The sequence below is a fragment of the Paroedura picta genome, chromosome 11, assembly GCF_049243985.1.
Source record: "Paroedura picta isolate Pp20150507F chromosome 11, Ppicta_v3.0, whole genome shotgun sequence".
Classification (NCBI taxonomy): Eukaryota; Metazoa; Chordata; class Lepidosauria; order Squamata; family Gekkonidae; genus Paroedura; species Paroedura picta.
The window spans coordinates 25773498-25794634 of NC_135379.1; the positions used below are offsets into that span (position 1 = coordinate 25773498).

Sequence of the window (21137 nt, forward strand, 5' to 3'; positions counted from 1 at the left end):
GCAGTACCTGTCTACTGTCTACTATCTACGGCTACAAGGCGAGAGCCTCTTGTGGCGCAGGGTGGTAAGGCAGCTGACATGCTGTCTGAAGTTTTGATCATTTATTTATTTAGATTTATTTAGATTTATTTATTTAGATTTAGATTTATATACCGCCCTCCCCGAAGGCTAAGTTCAATTCCAGCAGCCGGCTCAAGGTTGACTCAGCCTTCCATCCTTCTGAGATCGGTGAAATGAGTACCCAGCTTGCTTGGGGGGGTAAACGGTAATGACTGGGGAAGGGAATGGCAAACCACCCTGTATTGAGTCTGCCAAGAAAAACGCTAGAGGGCGTCACCCCAAAATTCAGACATGATTTAGTGCTTGCACAGGGGATATCTTTACCTTTTACTGTTACAAGGACACAGCCTCTGGACTAGAGGAACATACCTGTAACGACCTTCTAAAACAGCTATGAGTAGGATGGAGCATCTGGCCAGAGTTAAAGCTTGTCTCTGATTAGTAATCTTTACAATAAAAAGATAGGTAGCATCTAATAATGTTTACTCAGATTTAAGCTCAAGGAAAAAAACATGGTGAATAGAAAAGGGAAAATATTAAGGAAGACTTGTGAAAATATTAAGGCTTGTGATTGCTCACAACAAAAGGATAAAACACAATAAAATCACCTAACACCAGTTAAGAAACCCCAACCAACCCCAACTATCACTATCACCTGAAGCCACTGTTGAAATCCTTAGAATGCTGTACTTGAAAGTTGTTAGCAACGTATTAATTTTGGCACCTTCATAAATAGGGAAAGTGTGTTTCTTAATTACTCTTCCCTATGCTTGAAGTGTTCATTTCTGAAAAAAAATTGTTTTCTAAGATCTAATGTAACGTCTATTTTCTAGGAAGAAAACAGGTTAATAAATAATAGCATCCTGCAGTTTATTGGCCTTTTTGGTCATTCATTCCCAGTGGGAATTAGAGCAAGGAACAGTTGCCCTTGCTAACCTGCAAACATTTTTCACTCAGTTAGATCATTGACTCTGGCTCAAGGGCCCAATTTTCTCTTTATTCATTAAGCACACTGGGAAGCAGAGTTCCTAACCCTTTCCAGTCTAAATGTGGAACAATCACATCCCCTCACAATCAAGTGCCAATGTGCTGGGACCTCCACATTTCACTGCAATCTCTCAATGACGCAGATTTTTAACAATTGTAGGATATTAAGTCAAAAAAGTTGTTTTCTGATCAGAGGTGCTTCGGGGACTTTCAGAAAACACAGTGGAAGTTGGTACATGTGCCTTTCAAATTATCTTTGTTGAAATCAGGGGAGAGGGCACCGTTAATCACAGGCAGCAACTTCCAGAATAAAGATTTCTTGTGGTTAATACATCTAAAGGCTACAAGCATTATCACTGCTGTGGTAAGCAGGCTCGGCATAGCAGAATACTCCACTTGGAAGCGCAGTGTTGGATTTGTCTTGTAATTCCAGTTTAAGTGGCAGCCTAGCTTTCAAACAAAAAGCTCAGATCTTTGTCTGTGTTGTTTCTTATTGATTAAATTGCAGAGAAGAATAAGTGATGAATCTTGAACCGAACCCTACTGAGGCCTATTAACTGGAGCCTAACTTCAGGAATGGGTTTTTTAGGATTGTACTGTAAAATTGTTGTTTTCAATTTGGACTTCTGTCTTATCTACAGTGGAATGTGTCCACAGATATGCCTGCCCAGTTGGGGTCTTCAGACCAAAGTAGACTTCTGCCTTCAGAGTGTACCTAGTGAGGAAATTATTTGGGGTTACTGGGAGATGTAAAACTATAGAAATTATTACACATTAATAGGATTGTATAAATGCCTACCAAAAAAGAACATTAATATTATGAAACTCCATGGCTGCAGTCCTAGCTAAATGGTAGCAGTGACTGGCCCCATTGTGTGGATTTGACTACCTGCCCAGGGGACAGTGCTCAGCTGTTAAATATAGGGACTATGATGACTGTAATTTCACTTGGCAAATGTTAAGCATGTGTTTAACTTTCCTGTTAAAATATATGGAATAGAAGGAGATTTAAATGGACCAGACTGTACTTAGTATGCATGTGTGTAAAAAAAGTACAGCACTCAATAAGTAGCAAAGAGATTGATACTATATATACTACTTACATTTATCATGCTGTGAGCATAATGTATATGCATTTTGTGGTGAAACTTCCTTTTTTAGTGAGGTAGATAAAGTAGCTTTCTTGAAAAAAAAAGGCATATATGCTGAAGTTCATTAATAATAATCACTTATTCTTAAAGAAACCTCATGATTGCTGTCTGTTGCATCACACAACTACCTATCAAGCAACTTTCCATACAGTAAATGTCTTCTATATTTGGGTGAATTTCTTCTTGGAGAAAATGTCTGACTATATGTCATTGAAACCCTTTCCATATTCCCAAGTCTGTTTTCAGAGGAACAATGGCTGAAACTCCAAGCGGCTCCCTCGTCATAGTTAGAGCTAGGAAGTACTCTTGGAACACGTTTCCTCTCTAGTGTGCTGAGAAAATGCATAATTGGTATTCTGAATCAGGCCGAGGGGAGTTAACCTCTCACATATTAAAGTGATTGTGATTAACTGGCTGCTAGGTCAGCTGAGTTTTGGAGTGGGTTCAGAAGAATAATGAACGGAAGACCAAAACTCTGCCTCTTGGGGGAGGGGGACACCTAACCAATCAGATTGGGCCAAAGTGCCCACATATTTCAAGGAAACAAATCATATTCTATGACAACAAGAGAGTGGTTTGAATAAACATGTATGGAGACATTTATGTATAAGAAATTCTGTCCTTTATCCTAATTAATAATCAGAATTAAGCTCCCTCAAGGGTTGGCCAAGCTAAAGAGAGCCCATTGACTTTTTTACCTGATGCCTCTTAGCAAGTAGCAAAGTGAATACAATTAATTAGGAATTAGAAAAGGGCAGGCAGAGGAAATATATTCCACTAGAACTGGCTATTAAATTGCAATTTCTTAAAATGGGATTAGGCCACTTTTAAAATGGATAACAGCAACTTCAAGCTAATCTTCATAAATTGTTTTCCCCACAGAAGCCCTCCCCGAGTCACCAATGGCATTAAGCTTGCTAATGAATATTAAAAGAACTGACCTCTCTGCCACAGTATGAAAAAGATTATGATTTTAGCCATAGAAAAGCATAAAACTGATTTATGACTTGGAAAATTGTATATATAGTAAGGAGTAGATGGCATACCTTTTTATACATGAGTATTTGCAGAATATTGTGGCTGCCCTAGAATGCTTCCCCCATTGCTAGGGGAGATCAGTAACAAGCTTTTAAAAACAAACAGAAAGTGAGATTCTCATGAATTCAGCAGCTGTGGTTTTAAGAAAGTACCTAATAATGAGACACATGATGAAATGGCAGGAACTGGTAACCAGACTGCCAGGTAGAATATGGCATATTCTGCTGTGGCTGCTTTGAAGCATTTGTTCACGCTTCCTTACATGTTTTGGCTCCCATTTGAAACTTCAATGGTGTGTGAATGGAGCATACTCAGAATAGCATTCTCTCTTTCCTATTTGCTATCACAAAGCTGACCTAAATCCCAGCCCAGAGGCCCTGCAGTAGCTACAGATTATGCAGCCTGCCAGAGACAACCCCTTTGGAAGGTAGTGAAAAGCAAAGAAATTAGATCACAAGGGTCTGAAGAGGAAGCCTAGAGTACAGTGTCATCAGTGTGCTACACCCAGTTCCTAGCACCTCATAATTTCAGTTCACAAACCATGTGGTATAATACATCTCTGTCTATGTGTCTCTCCTGTCCAATGTCAATATACTCATAAACCTCATGGCCAAGAACATTTTTCATTGTCTCAGTTTCATGTTTGCAGCCCTGATTCTTGAAAACTTAAAAAAGTATGCATCTGAATAAGCGAGATTTCTGGTGGATTTTTTGGTAGACTATATAAATCAACAGCTAGATTTGCATAAGCTGGCAGTGACACCACAACATCCTGCTATAGTGGAATTCCTTATAGGATGGAGGTGTTACATTATAGACACCAGTTCTTTCTGTTGCCTAATGATGCCAGTAGAATTACGAAATGAAGGAAGTATTGAAGTCTCACCAATTGCATTGAGACTAAACCAGACTAATTATGTTAAAGCAGCATTGTTGTTGTTCATAGTGTAGTTGTTGTTGTGAAGATAAAATGGAGCAGGCAAGAATGACTTAACAAATCTCTTTTGATCTCCATTGGAAAGAAATATCTACATAGCTGGAGCTAGCACAGTTCCGCAGGGCCTGCAAAATGGAGCTCTTCTGCCAGGAATTTGGTTGAGGTTTACCAAAAAAGCAACATCCACCAGCCACCGAAATCCTTCTCCATGAACTGACCACCTGATGGGACCATAGTTAATCAGATTATATTTGGAATTCTGTTGAAAGCACTATTGTTGCTGTTGTTTTACTGGATGCTGTTATGGAATTGTATTATACTTACTACCATGTTTGCTCATTCTATGTAAGCCTATATTTTCTCATGTTCTGTGTAAACTGCCCTGAACCACAAGGGAGGGCGACAGACAGACAGACAGACATACAGACAGACAGACAGGCAGGCAGGCAGGCAGGCAGGCAGGCAGGCAGACAGACAGACAGACAGACAGACAGACATTAATCCTACTAAATTGCATGCACCCTCCATTTGAGAAGTTTGGACAGCAATTAGAAAATTATTCTAGTTCATTTTCACAACATTGTAGCATAGTTAGACTGAAACAAAATGGCTAACCCATGATCACTCAGAAAACTGCTCAAAAGAGCGGGCATGAATTAGTCAGCGGAGGGCCGGCATGCAGAAGACATGACGGTGGTTAGGCCTAGCAGCGAGCGCACCCAAACGACCACGTACAGCAGCAACATAGGGGACAGCGCATGATTTACCTATTTAAGTCACCACGTGGAGGTGCCCGCCCTCTCTGCCCTTCCGCCCGCCCTGAGTTTATTGGTTAGCAGTTGTAATACGGTGATTATGATGTTCATTGTCACAGTGGTGGTTTAAGTAGCACAGAAATGAGCCTTTGGTCAGGTATCCAGTATGCGTATTGGATCCCTGAGGTGAGGGGGGGGTCTCATTAAGAGACCGGCTCAGAAACAAGTGCAACTGACTCAGCTGGGCAGGCCAGGGGCTCAGAGCCAGGCAGTGAAGGAGGCCGAATGAGGTGAGTGCCTATTGGCCCTTATTAAGGCTGCCTTCTCGGGGCAAGTGGCTGCAGTGGGGAGGGCTCATTTCCCATGCTGGGCCAACCCTCCAGCTGGGGGTACCAAAATCTAATAAAAGCTGTGGCCTTATTACCACCAAAACTGAGTTGTGTCTTACTTGGGCGAATGCCATGCTGCCAGTCAATGAGAGATTATTTGAACCCAGCTCTTTCTGGTGCATGTCTAACCACTGCACATTTTGACTGTGCTTGAGGTATAAATGCAACAATTTAAATTAGTTCTATGCCAATAACTTTTCGTTCTTAAAATCAATGAGTTGTAAATTTGACTATTTGGTAAATGTTTGTCTCTTGTAGAATTTATTTGTGCTTTCTTGTTTGTCTGTTATTATAAAGGAAAGCAACAAGTCACTAAGAAATAACTCAGTGGGGAGGCCCACATCTAAGAATTCCAGGATCAGCTTCAGTGGTTTCCAGCAGAAAGACTGAGGGTTATTGGAAGCAAAAATGTTAGTCAACCACCTTTGCATGACCTTATGGTCACATAAAGGGAGGAGGAGGAGGAGGAGAAGATATGGAATTAATAGTTAAACAGGAAGTTACAAGTACAGATCATTTTAAAAAATGCACACAAATGCAATATTTGAATGGTTGTAGTGGAGGAGAAAGAAATCTCTAAAGACTAACAGGAGGAAAGAAAATGCATCATATTTTCCTGGCTCAACATTCTTATTAGAGGAAGTAAGGAGAACCCAGAGCCCACTGCCAGATCGCTAGGAGTCACTTTGCTTGCCAAAACGTCGTTCAAACTAAGTTAAAGAGAACAAGAATAGAAAGTCATCCTTGTTTAATTGTGTTTAACTGTAGATTCAGAGACAGGAAAAGCAGAGAACTGAATGTGTGTGCGTATGGGGGGGTATTTTCAATATGGCCATATCTATGGATACTTCATCCAGAGACAGAAGCCATGAACAGAGAAGACAGAGCTTTCTATAAGCCTGAAAAAGCCCCAGATTTACAGACAAATCTTTTAAACATACATAGGAGTTAACTCCCCTCCCCCCGGGTAACCAAATGTCCTCTTTTTTAGATATCCATTCTTTGGGGGGGTCTTTTGAAAAAATGGATTAAAATGTCCTCTTTTTTATTGGGAGGCTTCACCTGTTTTGCCCCACAATCCCCCCAGTGCAGAGAAACTTCAGTTTTGTTACCAGCACTACTAAAATGCGTTTTGAATGGACCTCTATGGCAACCCTGTCTACCTTCCTCCCTCAGAGGAAAATTCTCCCCCCCCCCCAATTCTGTTTCCTCACTGACTGAGCCACTCCAGTAACATGATTTCTTTATTGAGAGGAATAAAATTGGCTGTCCCATCCTGTCTCTGAAAGATTATTTGGCTTTCAACTCATCAGAAGGTACAGGAACCCTCTTGTAACCATGACCCCCACCTGAACCACACATGGTGCAACCCACTTGGCCACAGCTGCCCATTGGTACTCCCACTAACTTTCTGTCTGTAGCACAAGTAACAATGCCTGTTGTGCTCTGCTAGGGCCCCACAAATCCTTAAACCAGGTTTGGTGTAGTGGTTAGAGTTTCAAACTAGAACCTGGGACTGAATCCCCACTCAGTCATGGAAGGGCATCCTATCCTACTTCACACAGTTTTTTTGTGAGGCTAAAATGGAGGAGAGGGGAAGGGAATGAGATAAGTTTCTTTGGGTCCTCATTATGGAAAACAGTGTGGTATAAATGAACCCTGCTTTTCTGCAGAGTTTTCAATAGCTGAGTTTGATCTGTCATCCCTTTTGTGGATGTTCAATCAGTGTATACTTTCCTTCTGCATTTTCAGTTAAATGATAATAGGTTAATTGGTGCCATCCTGATGGACACAGTGGGATGTTCTGAAAAACTGAAATGGTACATACCAGGGCTTCATGCCCTGAATGCTATCTACCTGTAGGATCCAGATGTAGCAGAACATAATTACTTTTTTAAAAAACCTGCTACTTTTTCAATATTGCATTCATTATTTCAGATATTACAAATTAGTACAGGGTAAAACTACACAAGTCTGGTAGATCACTATACATTGCATTGAAGAAGACTAAAATAATTTCAACAGAAGAATAGAGTATATTGTATTTACAATATTTTTAGCTGGCTTTCTGAAGACACAGAAATTGGAATCTGCTCAAGACAGCAGATGTTTTGGTGGAATGCCCTTGGGGACAGTTCATATATTATGGCGCCCATCTGGTGGCAGAACAGATTTTCTGAATGACAGCACTTCACATGTCAGAATATAACATCTGTATTTTGCTTAATGCATGAGGCAGCCCAGTTACATGGTTCTTCCATACCAGTATTGCATGTTCCTGATGGTGACTGGTGCAGATGTTGTCCATGCAGTTGTGGTAAGTACAATGTCAACATTACATCCCGCCACATGGAATGCTGCCACATGGAAACTTTTTAGTGGCCTCCATGTGGAATTGATAATGTATGAAGCAGTTCTTGTCACGAACCATAATCTGCCCAAAACATTGTAGAAATTGTTGTGTTATTTATGAGAATAATGAAAATAGCTGAAGAGATTGTTAGGCGCTTGAATTAAAACTTTGTGTATTCTTTGAATTCTGGATAGCTAAGCATAAAGAAAACGAACCATTATGTGGAACTAAAAAATCATGCCTTTTGCATCATTACCTCAGGCACTTTAAACTATTAACTTTTTTTTTTAGAAGAGCTGTTGTCAAGTAGTTGGCTCAACTGCATGAATGGCTGAAGCTATGAAAGACATATGAATTCAAGCCTAACATAGCATTTAAGGGAAACGGGCTATCCACAGCCCTGATTCTGAGGCTTGTGGTGTTGATTGAGAAGTACATGCATTTTTAGAGACCAGTGACTAGTCATACAGAATGGGTTTTCTCAGGACAAAGAAAATTTCACTCATATTATTAACACTATTAATTTGCTGTGATGCATTCTGCCTGTGCCAAATGTGTTGATCAGTCTCATGTCAGAGACAGTTCAATTATAAACAGTCATAACTGCCAGGTTTAATATGCTAAAAGAAAGCAGTTGTTATGAAATTAGAAAATAGAAGCAATCCCCATCATGAGACCACCAAAAACTTGCGCAGTTTGGCACATTTATAAAAGTCTTTGTTCTACCAACCTCAAGTCCAGACCACACACACACAGGCTGCTTCAATTAAAGCATATTTCACTTTCCAGAAAAGCAATGGTGATTTTTTTTAAGAATATTTCTAAGTCATACTTGGAGTAGCACTCAATATGTCTAATTACAAGCTGCCTCCTCTTATATCGCCTCCACATGAACTAAAGACATATACAATGCATTTAGAAAGCAGTACTCTAGCAATTAAAGAACAACATTACTTAACAATGGAATTGCCAAGAAGGCAGAACAAGTGCAGCTCCCCCCATCAACGCATATCCATGCTGGGTATGACTCTATTTTTCAAATTACCTTCCATCATGCACTGAAATCTCTGGGACCCAGCAGCAGCAATGATAGTTAAGAATATAAGCCATGTTGGATCAGGCAAATGGCCTACACAGTCCAACACTCTGTATTACACAGTAGCCAAAACCCAGGTGTGTCAGGATTGTAGAATCTCTGTCATAAATTAGCCTGAGTTCCTCCATGTCAGTTATATTGCTTTATTGGACCTGGCGCCTGCTTGCCCCAGGCCTTGTAGTTTTCCTAGCTAAAAAAATGAATAGTGATGTTATGTTAACCTTATCTTGTTGTGGGCTCACGGGGTTGTTGTCGCCTCCTCAAGGTTGTGTGAACGAAATCCTGTTTATGTTACACATATGTCTTTTCTCTTCTGCCCCCTCCCTTGGGAACTGTCAAGTTTTGGGCGGGAGAAATGTATTGATAAGCTGGGGCAAATCTGGCCTCTGGTCAGATTTGACTTCTCAGTCTCTTGCGTATAGTACTAATCAATAAAACTCTTTATTATTAAGAAGTTTGTTGTGAGTTTCCTGTACGTTTGACATTAAGTCAAATCTCACAACTCCTTTCACCTGCCAACATGCAGGGCGAAGGAAATACTTTCACAGAACAAGGAGAGGGCCTGGATTGGGACCTCTCCCAGGGCGACGGTGCCGGTGTGGGGCCGTACAGCTCGGGCATGCTCAGGGCCGTGGAGGGAGCAACTCCTGGGCCTGAGGACTTTTTGGAAAGGCACGTCACCGAACGCAGGCGTATATCGAAGTATGACCGACCAACTGGGGACGAGCAGTGGCCGGATCATCTTGGAATGCCTAGCTATGGGCTGGAGCCCGCCGGTGAGACGCAGGACCTGCAGTACAAGCTGGACAGAGTGACCAACTGGCTGCAGGACCTCTCGGGTCGGTTGGATCCGTAGGAGCAACGCCGAACACAACGCCTGCTGCGAGAGGTGCACGGCGGAGTTGCACGCGAACCCAGTGGACGGAGATCGGGAGGTCTGCTCACCCTGCGGGAACGCGAGGCAGCAGCGATGCAAGCGGCTGCGGAGGCCGAGGCGGCGGCCCTGGCAAGGGCGCAGAGAGAGGGCGAAGGCGAGGATCGCAAAGGCGCCGGGGGCGGCGGAGCGGCGGAAGGAGCCGGAGCGGCGGACGGCGCGGGAGCAGCGGACGGAGCGGCGGCGGCGGCAGCGGACGTTGCGGGAGCCGAAGCGGCGGCGGCGGCGGCGGCACGAGAGGCGGCGTTGGCGGCCGCGCGAGCTGCGGAAGCAGCAAGGGCTGCAGCGGAGGCGAGAGCGGCGGCAGGATTGGGGCGAGGCATCGGCCGTGGAGCGAGAATCCCGGCCCCGGCGGATTGGGGCCAGGGACGTCTGCCTCCTCACCTCCGGGGAGTGGAAATGCGGAACACCTACAAATTCAAGGCTAAGTTTTCGGGGGACCCCGCAGCCTTCCCCACGTTTCTGGTGCATCTCCAAGCCTACATGATGGACATGGGGTTCACTTTTCATGACGACGCCGAGCGCGTGAGGTTTGTGGGGGAAGCCCTGGAGGGCAAGGCAGCAAAGTGGTTCCTGGACTTGTACCGTTACAACCCACGAGCCATCCGCAATTATAACCATTTTCTGCGTTCCATGCGCCAGATGTATGTGGAACCGTTTGAGAGGGAGACAGCGGAGAAAAAGCTCAAAGCTCTGAGGCAAGGAAAATTGTCGGTGGTCGAGTATGCCAGAGAATTCAAAGAGCTTTCCTCCTCGGTGCCGGACTGGACCGAGCCCCAACACGTGCTCGCGTTCGTGGGGGGCCTCTCGCCGGACTTGTCCAGCAAATGCCTCCTTTTAGACGACCCTCTCACGGTCGACGGATGGATCCAGCTGGCCGGAGAAATGGAGAATCGTCTGGAGAGGGCCACAGTGTTCCAGGGTCTTGCAGGGAAGGCTGGTGCGAAAACCTCGACCCCCGCGAAAGTCAAGCCGAAAGCAAAGTTGGGGCCGACTGAACGCACTCGGCGCATGGAGAAGGGGCTGTGCTTGGGATGTGGCCAAGCTGGTCATTTCCTCGCGCAATGCCCCTCAAAGACGGTGACCGGGGCGAAACCTACTGGCAGCCCCCCGGTGAAAGCCCAACCAGCCAAGAAAACCGTCCCGAAGAAAAGTGCCAAGTCTCTGCTGGTGCCGGTGGGCGCAGCGACGGCCGTGGAAGACTCGGAGGAGGGCAGTGGTCAGGATGGCGAGGATCAAGCAGAGGAGCAGTCGGGAAACGAAGACGGTCTGCTGTAAAGGCGCCCTGCCAGCAGGGGCAAACGCGTGGTGAGTGATTCCCCCTTGATACTACTGCCTGCCACTCTCTCCAATCCCAAATCCGGGAAGACGGTGGGGGTCCGCTGCATTGTGGACTCAGGGTGCACCCAATCTTTAGTAAGCCCAGCACTGGCCGAGACTCTGGGGGTGGGCAAGGTGCCTTTGGGGGAGCCCCTGCCGATCACCCAACTAGATGGGAAGTGCGCTCCCGGGGGGGAAGCCACAGTGAAGACGCGCCCTATGGACTTGGACGTTAAGAAACATTGGGAGCAGATCCAACCCATGGTAGCACCCCACTCTGCATTCCCATGTGTGTTGGGGCTAGATTGGTTGAGGGAGCATGATCCCACGGTAAAGTGGAAAGAGGGGACCGTGGAATTCACCTCCCCTGGTTGCAAGCAACACGCTCGGCCTCAGCTCCCCCTGGACAAGGGGGTAGTGGCAGCGTTGGGATCCGTGGGGGATGGGACTCTCCCTCCGGAGTACCGGGACTTTGCAGACGTGTTTGCGGAATCTGAGTGCAACCAGCTTCCCCCTCACCGAAAGACTGACTGTGCCATCGAATTAAAGAAAGGGGAGTCTCTCCCAAAAGCCAAACTCTATTCAATGAGCCCGAGGGAGATGGCTGAACTCAGGGAGTTCTTGGATAAAAATCTGGCCAGGGGTTTCATCAGGCCCGCTACCTCATCCCTGGCAGCCCCGGTTCTTTTCGTGAAAAAGAAAGACGGGTCGTTGCGCCTCTGCACGGACTACCGGGGTCTGAATGCTGTTTCTACGTGTAATGCCTACCCGCTGCCTTTGATAAAGGACTTGCTTGGTCACTTGGGGAGGGCGCGGATTTTCATGAAACTTGACTTGAGGGAGGCCTATTACCGGGTCCGGATAAAAAAAGGACATGAATATTTGACTGCTTTTAACACCCCCCTGGGGCAATTTGAATACACCGAAATGCCGTTCGGCCTCGCCGGCGCTCCGGGCGTGTTCATGAATATGATCAATGAAATTATGCACGATTTATTGTATCAGGGGGTGTTGGTGTACATTGATGATATTTTGGTGTATTCTGAAAATGTTGAGAGTCATGCAGATTTGGTCCGCGAAGTGCTCCGCCGTCTGCGGAAGCACCAATTGTTTGCCAAACTTTCAAAGTGTGAATTCCACCGAGATGCGGTGGAGTTTCTGGGCTTCCGGGTTTCCCAAGCTGGGATTGAGATGGACCCAGGCAAAGTGCGGGATTTGTTGGCTTGGGAACCTCCTCGCACCAGGAGACAATTGCAAAGTTTCCTAGGATTTGCAAACTTTTACAGAACGTTCATCCCCAGTTTCGCCAAGGTGGCGTTACCTCTCACTGACTTGTTAAAGACAAAACAGGGGGGAAAGGCGGCAAGCCGCCCTGGTGCACCGCTCCAGTGGACCACCCAATGTCAGGACGCTTTTGAGAAGCTGAAACTGTTGTTTACCTCTGAACCGGTGCTGGCCCATGCCGACCCCACTAAGCAATTCACCGTGCAAGTAGATTCTTCGGATGTGGCAATGGGGGCCATGATCCTGCAAGAGGGGGTGGATGGGAGGTTGCACCCGCTAGCCTATTTGTCAAAGAAATTCTCCGGGGCTGAAAGAAACTGGGCGATTTGGGAAAAAGAGGCGGCGGCAGTAAAATTAGCTTTATCCACCTGGAGGCATTGGTTGGAAGGGTCCGCAGTTCCCTTTGTAGTATGGACGGACCACAAGAACCTCCAGGCTCTCAAGCAGCCCCGCTCGCTCTCAGCGAAGCAGATGAGGTGGGCGGAGTTTTTCGCTCGGTTCAACTTCTCTCTCAAGCATCTGCCGGGCAAAATGAACTTTTTGGCAGACGCCCTGTCGCGCTTGCCCCAGTACAACAGCAAGCGCGACCCATTGGTGGATACAGTTTTTACCCCCGCCCAGCTGGGGATGGCCGCGGTGACGCGCAGCCAAACAAAGCCTGGAGCGTCCATCCCGGGGGGCTGGGTTCAGAAGGAGGTATCGCAGGACTCTGAATTCCACTCCCTTCGCCCAGACCTAACTGAGAAGGGGGGGTTGTTTTTCAAAGGCGAGCGGCTTTTCGTCCCAGCAGCGGCGCGCGGGGACGTTTTGAAACTCTGCCACGATGCGAAAACCGCTGGACATTTTGGGTTTGTGAAAACTCTGCACCTGATCAGGAGACATTACTGGTGGCCAACTCTGCGTAAGGACGTGGAGAATTACGTGCAGGGGTGCCCCACTTGCATCGTCTCTAAACCAGCTGGTGGGAAGAAAAAGGGATTGTTGCAACCCCAGCCCACCCCCTCCCGTCCGTGGACTGATGTCACAATGGACTTTATCACGGACCTGCCTCCCAGCCAAGGGAAAACCGTCATTTGGGTAGTAGTGGACGCTTTTTCCAAGCAAGCCCATTTCATCCCTTGCGCAGGCTTGCCCTCAGCAGCCAAATTGGCCTCATTGTTCGTGACCCACATACTACGTCTACACGGGATCCCGGGACATCTGCTGACGGATCGGGGCCCCCAGTTCGTTGCCAAGTTCTGGCGGGAGCTCTTGAGACTGTTGGGGGTGGAGCAAGCCCTCACTTCGGGCTATCACCCGGAGTCGAATGGCCAGACTGAAAGGGTGAATCAAATCCTTGAACAATACTTGCGCTGTTTTATCAACCACCAGCAAGATGACTGGGTTTCCCTGTTGCCACTGGCTGAGTTTGCCTACAATAATGGGGCCCATGCGTCCACGGGTGTGTCCCCCTTTAAAGTTGTGTATGGTACTGACTTGGTGGCTGCTCCCACCTGGGAGCTGAATTCCTCCGAAGCTCCTGAAGTCAATAAGTGGGCAGAGACTATTAGTGCAGGGTGGCCAGCCATAGTCACAAGCCTCGAAGATGCAAAACAGGCTTATAAAACCCAGGCAGACAAAAAACGGGCACCTGCGCCCGTATGGAAAGTGGGTGACCTGGCCTATTTGTCCACCAAGAACTTGCGCTGCCAACAAAAATCAAAGAAACTCGGTCCTAAATATGTGGGGCCCTTCAAGGTTGTAAAACTGATTAATGCTGTAACTGTAGAACTAGCTTTGCCAAAAACTTACAGGAATGTGCATCCGGTTTTTCATTCCAGCCTGCTGCGGAAAGCCCCTACCCCGGATGGGTGGCACCCCCCTCCAGCTGCACCGGTGCCAATTTACATCGATAAAGACACCCACTATGAGGTCAACCAGATCCTGGACTCTCGTGTGCACAAGGGCCGTCTCCAATACTTGGTTGATTGGAAGGATTTCCCCTCAGGAGACAATGAGTGGGTGGAAGCGGGGAACATAAAGGCTTCTCCGGGCTTTTCATCGGGCTTTCCCCGACTGTCCTCGTCCCGTCGATGCAGGATAGGGGGGAGGGAAGTTTGTTTTAATGCGGAGGGATGTCAGGATTGTAGAATCTCTGTCATAAATTAGCCTGAGTTCCTCCATGTCAGTTATATTGCTTTATTGGACCTGGCGCCTGCTTGCCCCAGGCCTTGTAGTTTTCCTAGCTAAAAAAATGAATAGTGATGTTATGTTAACCTTATCTTGTTGTGGGCTCACGGGGTTGTTGTCGCCTCCTCAAGGTTGTGTGAACGAAATCCTGTTTATGTTACACATATGTCTTTTCTCTTCTGCCCCCTCCCGTGGGAACTGTCAAGTTTTGGGCGGGAGAAATGTATTGATAAGCTGGGGCAAATCTGGCCTCTGGTCAGATTTGACTTCTCAGTCTCTTGCGTATAGTACTAATCAATAAAACTCTTTATTATTAAGAAGTTTGTTGTGAGTTTCCTGTACGTTTGACAAGGTGTCATCAGGAGGATCACTAGCAGGGGCAGAATTGAATTCTCATTGGTCATAACCATGCTTCTGTAGAAAGGGTTCTCCTTTATGCAAATGTGTAAATGTGCCTCTTAAGCTGGCTTAGCCCGCTAACAAGCCAATGAGGACTAGTTTTCCTTTTGGCCAGGTATCCATGCTTTGATTACAGCCAGGTTGAAGTTGAAATACTCTCTGTATGGAGTTGCCAAAAACAATGGAGGAGAACCTTCAGCTGGTTCACAATGCACAAACTAGGCTGAGAGTAATATAGTGTATAGGGATCATACTTTCATCATTTTAAAGAACTTTTTACAGGTTGCCAGTTTGCTTCCAAAAACAAAGTAAAACATTACTTCATTCTGTCTTGGATGAGGCACATTGTTTAGATTCTTTCCAGTATGGTTTTCAGCCTCCTTAAGGGACAAAAATAGCGTTGGTTGCCTTGGTAGATGACCTGTACCCAAACCTCTCAGTAGTTTTGACTACCATTGATCATGGTATCCTTTTGCACTGTTTCTGGACAGGAGCCTCACAGTTTTGCAATGTTTCCATTCCTCCTTGGAAGGTAGGTTTCAGAACGTCGTTCTGAGGGACGTTTACTACACTTGCTTCCAATTTGTTTCCAAGTGCAATCCAAAATATCGGTGCTGACCTTTAAAGCACAATATAGTTTGAGATGAACATATCAGAAAGCCTGCCTCCTCCCTCAGGAACCTACCCAACAACTACAGTGATTTTCTGAGATCCTATTCATGTGCCCTACCTATCAATCCAGGAGAGGGACTTCCCAGTAGCAGCCCCCAAACTCTAGAATGCTTTCCTCAAGGAGATTTGTTTATCTTTCTGTTGCCATCAGAAGGCAAAGACTTCTTTGCCTTCTTTGTTTGTCTGGCATTCCCTTAGCAATCTCTTCTTGTCCAATGTGTTAATTGTTGTTTTTGTGGTTTTGTATACATTTTAGCTCTTGTTTTAATTGTTTTAATGATGTGTTGGGGAGTTAGTTGGTTTAACTAATATAAAAATGAGATTTTAGCCTTTATGTTTTAACCTACTAGTCAAATTGGTGGCTATTGTGAGTGCATAAAAGGTGGGGTAGAAATTTTGTAAGCTAATAAATGGATTAAATATTCCGTTTAAATATTTAAATATTAAGTCTGGATTAAATATTCAGTTTGGGGCAGAGTCTGCACTTACTTTCTTTATTCCATTGTCAATCCTGTTGAATTCAGATCACTTTGAACTCGGGTCTACCTTCCCCCCCCCCCTCCCTATTGAAACAGGAAAGTCTTCTGCACGTGGTTAGGGAGGCTCAGAAGGTGTGGGGGGCTCTTTCTTTCTTTTCTTGAAGGGTGGGGAGAGGAGCCAGGCAGGGAGCCTCTTTCTTTTCTTGGAGGGGAGGGGGAGAGGATCGAAAAAGGCAGAGGAGGGAGGAAAAATCCAGGACCGACAGAAGTTGAGAGAAATTAGTGGCTTCTCCTTTAAGGCAAGCATGTCACATGACCAGGTGTAGCCTATCAGAGGTTCTCTACCACGGAGCTTTCTTTCCCAAATGGATATTGAGGATTTTCAGCACAATAAATTATTGCACAATAAAGGTAGGGTCACATCGGATCAATCCTTCTTGCTGCAGAAGGAAAATTTAAATCGCCCAAAATCCAAACGAAAATCGCATTCTGTGTAGAGGGCAGGGACTGAATCGATCTGGGGTTGGAATAAAAGCTCCGTGCAGTTTACACCGGGGTCTCTGAACAATCACATTCTATTATATATGCCAGGGGCAAAGCCCATTTTAACATCAGGCTAGAAATGCCCCCTGCCAGCTGTTGCAGTGGGAGAGCAGGGCACAGGGCAGGCCAGCAAACTGTGCTTTAAAAGTGCCCTAGGAGCTGCCAGCACTTGGGCAGCAGCTCCCACTCTGCTGTCCCCATGGTGAGTGGTAGGTGGTGGAGCAACCGGCAGCTCAAAGGGCACCTTTAAAATGGGGTGTGGCATGCTGGCATCTGCCCCACTTTCCCCTTGTTTCCCCTGGAACCACTGGGGAGGGGATGACAGCATTCACCCTGGAGAAAGCAGAGTGGAAGAGGCGGCAGAGATGGCAGAGATGAGAGGGGAAGACGTTGTCTCCCAGGCTGCTGTAAAAGCGGACGGTGGGGTTGTGCATCTCCTCTTCAGCATGGAGAGGTGGGAGGAGGGGCCAGCATTGAAAGTCGATCCTATGCCACATATAAAGCTAACCTCAGCAGTGTGCTCTCAACCCCGCTGTCCCTGAAGGCCCAAGGGAGTGCTGCTGGCATTTAGGTGGCTGTAAAAGTGGAGTCGGAGTTGGTGGGAGGCCCTGGAGCCAGCTCTCATGACAGAAGGCAGGGAGCCAGTGGAGTGTGTTGTAGCATCCCTCCCAAAGGTAGCTCTTGGTGCAGGGGGCTAGAAGCCGTCGGCCAGCCACCCCTGCCCCAGTGCAGCAGCTGTTACCATGGGGGTGGGAGCTGGCAGTGAGTGAATGGATGATAATAGGGCAGTGTCCTTTGATGGGTGTGGAGGTAGAAGGGCTGGGCAGAGAGGAGGCCAGCCAGAACAGCAGGGGGATATGCCGAAGGCAGGCAGGACTCATGGGAGGGCTCCTTCCCAGCAAGGGTCAATCAGAGGCCCCATGGCAGTGATTGATGGCACACCAGCTGCCCTGAGTGGCCCTGTGGAGAAGGGCCAACCTAAGGGCTGGCATGTTGTGAGAAGTACCTTGTACATTTTATTATATAGGAGGAATAAGAGGATACATTATCAGTGATTAAGGTCACCACTGAAGATCCAACCCTGTGTTTGTTCATAATTTGAATCTAGATCCAGAGCCATAGGGAATGGCGGTATAAAAATCCAAACAAACAAACAAACAAATGAGTGCCTACCAGAGATGGGGCATTTTCAGTGATGGTACCTAAACTCTGAATCTTCTTTAGCATTAGATGAGGACATTTTTATTCTTTCAAGCCAGCAGGTGATTTCAATTACTCCGTCTTGTGATTTTAGGCTTGAAAGGCTCTTTTTAATTCTGATTTGGGGGTTGAGGGATGTGAAGGGGGATCAACCTTTAGGAACAGTCTCTTCCCAAATAACCCTTTGTGTACTTGCAGTTGCAGATTCAGGGCTAAGATTCCTGACACATATTCATGTCTAGAGTCCTGTAAAATCTTGCAATTTTGTGCATGCTTGGTTTCATCTTCATCTGTTGAAAATTGGGCAGGAAAGTGATTTGCCCCTTTTTCTCTCCTCACCGTAGACTCCCAGTCTTAGTGATGTACAAGCAAAACGGGTCTCCCAGCACTGTGAATAGAGCTACTGAGAATAGGGGGAAGATGTGTGACTATTAGTGTCTTCTGCTTATGCAGCACTGAATTCAATTCTCAACATTTTCTCTTCAGTGGCCTTGTCCCCCAGCCCATGCCCCAGTTCCAAATCAGCAATATAAAAAGCAGGAAAACTGGTAATTCCACAAATGTACTTTATCTGCAGCCTAAAAGACAGCAAAGCCAATGCCATACATGTGTATCTGTGGAGAGCAAATTCCAAACCTCAATTATCCTGACAACAAAACAAGTATAGTTATTTGCGTGGATAATTTTAACTGCAAATGCAAATTATTCATAATTTGCTTGCATTATGAAAAATCACTGTCTTACTACTTGCTATAAACACACATACAGAAATTAATGATTGGATATGGTACAAACATCCTTGTTAATTAATCTTGAAAAGTAGCTAATCTGGATCAAATTACCTATGATTTCCAGAAAGTAACGGAAAAAAACCCATCCAAATATTGTTTTGGCAGCCCAACAATGCCTGTGGCTGCACTCTGACACACTGAACACTTGGCTGTTGAAACATTTTTTACTCCCAGCCTTTCTCTTTTGTCAGGCTTAAAGCTGGGAAGAAGAATCCTTTGGCTAAGCACTCTGAAAATTTCATCCCAATTGATTAGGGAGACAGACAGAATTATATTTCCCATTGATGTCAATGTGAAGACTAAATTCAATAATGACTCACAAAATACCTCACACAAATCTGGGGGTGGGGGTGAGAATTGGTGGATAAAACAACATGAACCTGAATACAAATTCTTTGCTATTAATTTTTTGCTTAGCCTTTCCATACGTTGTTCAGTATGAACAGAACTGAAATTAATTTCTTGGTGTAGTGGTGAGGAGTGCAGACTTCTAATCTGGTGAGCCGGGTTTGATTCCCCACTCCCCCACATGCAGCCAGCTGGGTGACCTTGGGCTCGCCATGACACTGATAAAGTTGTTCTGACCGAGCAGTGATATCAGGGCTCTCTCAGTCTCACCCACCTCACAGGGTGTCTGTTGTGGAGAGAGGAAAAGGAAGGCGACTGTAAGCCGCTTTGAGACTCCTTCTGGTAGAGAAAAGTGGCATATAAGAACCAACTCTATTTCTTCTACTACTATTTTTCCAAAACTGTGGGCATGTTACTTTCCCAGATATTGGGAATTTGAACTAGCAGAACATAAAGAACATTTTACTTGTATACTGTGAATTCTTTATGCTGCTTTATTCATTTTATCTGTCCCATCTGTTCCACATTATATATTTTTGGTAAGGCCTTGGAGGAGGAGTGTGTCACAGATACTCAGTGTTTAACACCCTCTCAGGGCGGCTGTCTTGCCCCTGAGTGCCTCCTCTTCCAACCGGCTTGCCTGTCTGTCCAGCAGCCAGCCAATCACCTTCTGTCCCCTATCCCTGACCACTTTCCCCTATCTCCTTCCACTTCCCTCCAAGGCTCAGAGGCTACAGATCCCTGCTGCATGAGAGCAGCCCCTGCTGGTGAGTTCTCTTCCTGGGGCCCTCCAGGCTGCAGCCTTTCCAGGTCCTGTGGGGAGGGAGAGGCTATCTGCAGAGTTCTTTCACCACCCCCACCCCCAATTTAGTGCCTGTTGTATTCCTGAATGCAGTGGGCTTGGTCCTTAGTTTTATAATAAGAGCCACCAAACAGCTAACAAATTTAAACATACATAATAAAATTACAGGGGCCTCTTGTGGCGCAGAGTGGTAAGGCAGCGATATGCTGTCTGAAGCTGTCTGCCCATGAGGCTGGGAGTTCAATCCCAGCAGCCGGCTCAAGGTTGACTCAGCCTTCCATCCTTCCGAGGTCGGTAAAATGAGTACCCAGCTTGCTGGGGGGTAAACGGTAATGACTGGGGAAGGCACTGGCAAACCACCCCGTATTGAGTCTGCCATGAAAATGCTGGAGGGCGTCACCCCAAGGGTCAGACATGACTCGGTGCTTGCACAGGGGATACCTTTACCTTTTTAATAAAATTACAATTTAAAAACCATTAAAATAAATAAAACTCATCATTCAAACAATTCAAACCAGATCTTAAATATTTACAAAACATAAAAGCCATTAAAACATTGGGCAGTATGAAGGGTTCACAGAGGGAATGCCAATCTTTACCTGCTGGGAGAAGATGGCAACTCATGGGGACAGACCAGCCTCCCTAGTGAGAGAGTTCCAGAGTTTTGGTGCCATGACTGACAAAGCCCTCTTCCAGGTTGTCATTGCCTAATCTCAGAAGGCCGGGTTACACAAAGCAAAGGTTCTGAAGGTGACCATAGTGGTCAGATAGTTTTATACAACAGTTTCCTTGGGGAACAAGATTATATTTCTTTTGACAGCATGGTAGTCCCTCATATTCGCTGAGAGACCTCTGGGTCTTATGTGACTTTGTTAGTGATGTTTATACAATAAGAATATGCGAGTTTTGAACTTTTGTCAGGGAACATGATAAATTTTCTTAATCAGACTGAATATCAAAAGGAGGCCTGTCATCATTTTACTTTCATTGCTTGTGCAGTTGTGCAGCCTCAGAAAGTCTCCACTTCTGTTTCCAGTCACCCCACCAAGTCATTAAACATTCTCTGGCATTTGTCAACAGTTCAGTAAACATCCAGAAAAAGGAATCTGAATCACATAGTTTATTTTACATTCTTCTTCTCCAACTGCTGATTAGGATAAATAGTTTGGATAAAAAGCCTATCTGCTCCAACAATCGTAAAAAGAAAGCAGTCAGCTATCAGCCGAGTTTAGATTGGCCTTCATATATTTTTAAACAACAGAAAAAGAGTTTGTGTACTCTTTGATACACTCTCTTCCACTCTCATCCCATCATGTTAGCAACAAGTCAAATCTAAATATGAATATAAAAAAGGCTACTAGACTACTGGAGCACAAGGCTACAAACAGAAATTCCATTCACAATGCAGCATTCAGAAACTATCCAGATCT

General features: G+C 45.7%; 1 protein-coding gene and 1 long non-coding RNA gene across 6 annotated transcripts in view; one reads left to right on the forward strand and one right to left on the reverse strand.

Moving 5' to 3' along the window:
* Positions 1 to 21137, reverse strand: part of LOC143821096 (uncharacterized) — an 87508-nt gene that overhangs the window by 34776 nt on the left and 31595 nt on the right. For 2 of the 3 annotated variants that reach the window (XM_077304724.1, XM_077304725.1), the window contains exon 1: positions 7581 to 7732. The exons of the other annotated variant lie outside the window; for it this stretch is intronic. In XM_077304724.1, the coding sequence (XP_077160839.1) occupies positions 7581 to 7683 (103 nt within the window). In that variant the 5' untranslated portion in view covers positions 7684 to 7732. Of the gene's footprint in view, positions 1 to 7580; positions 7733 to 21137 lie in introns of those variants that run through there. 3 annotated transcript variants of the gene reach the window in all.
* LOC143821098 (uncharacterized) overlaps positions 1 to 21137 on the forward strand; it is a 69701-nt gene that overhangs the window by 34644 nt on the left and 13920 nt on the right. The gene's annotated exons all lie outside the window — the stretch shown is intronic.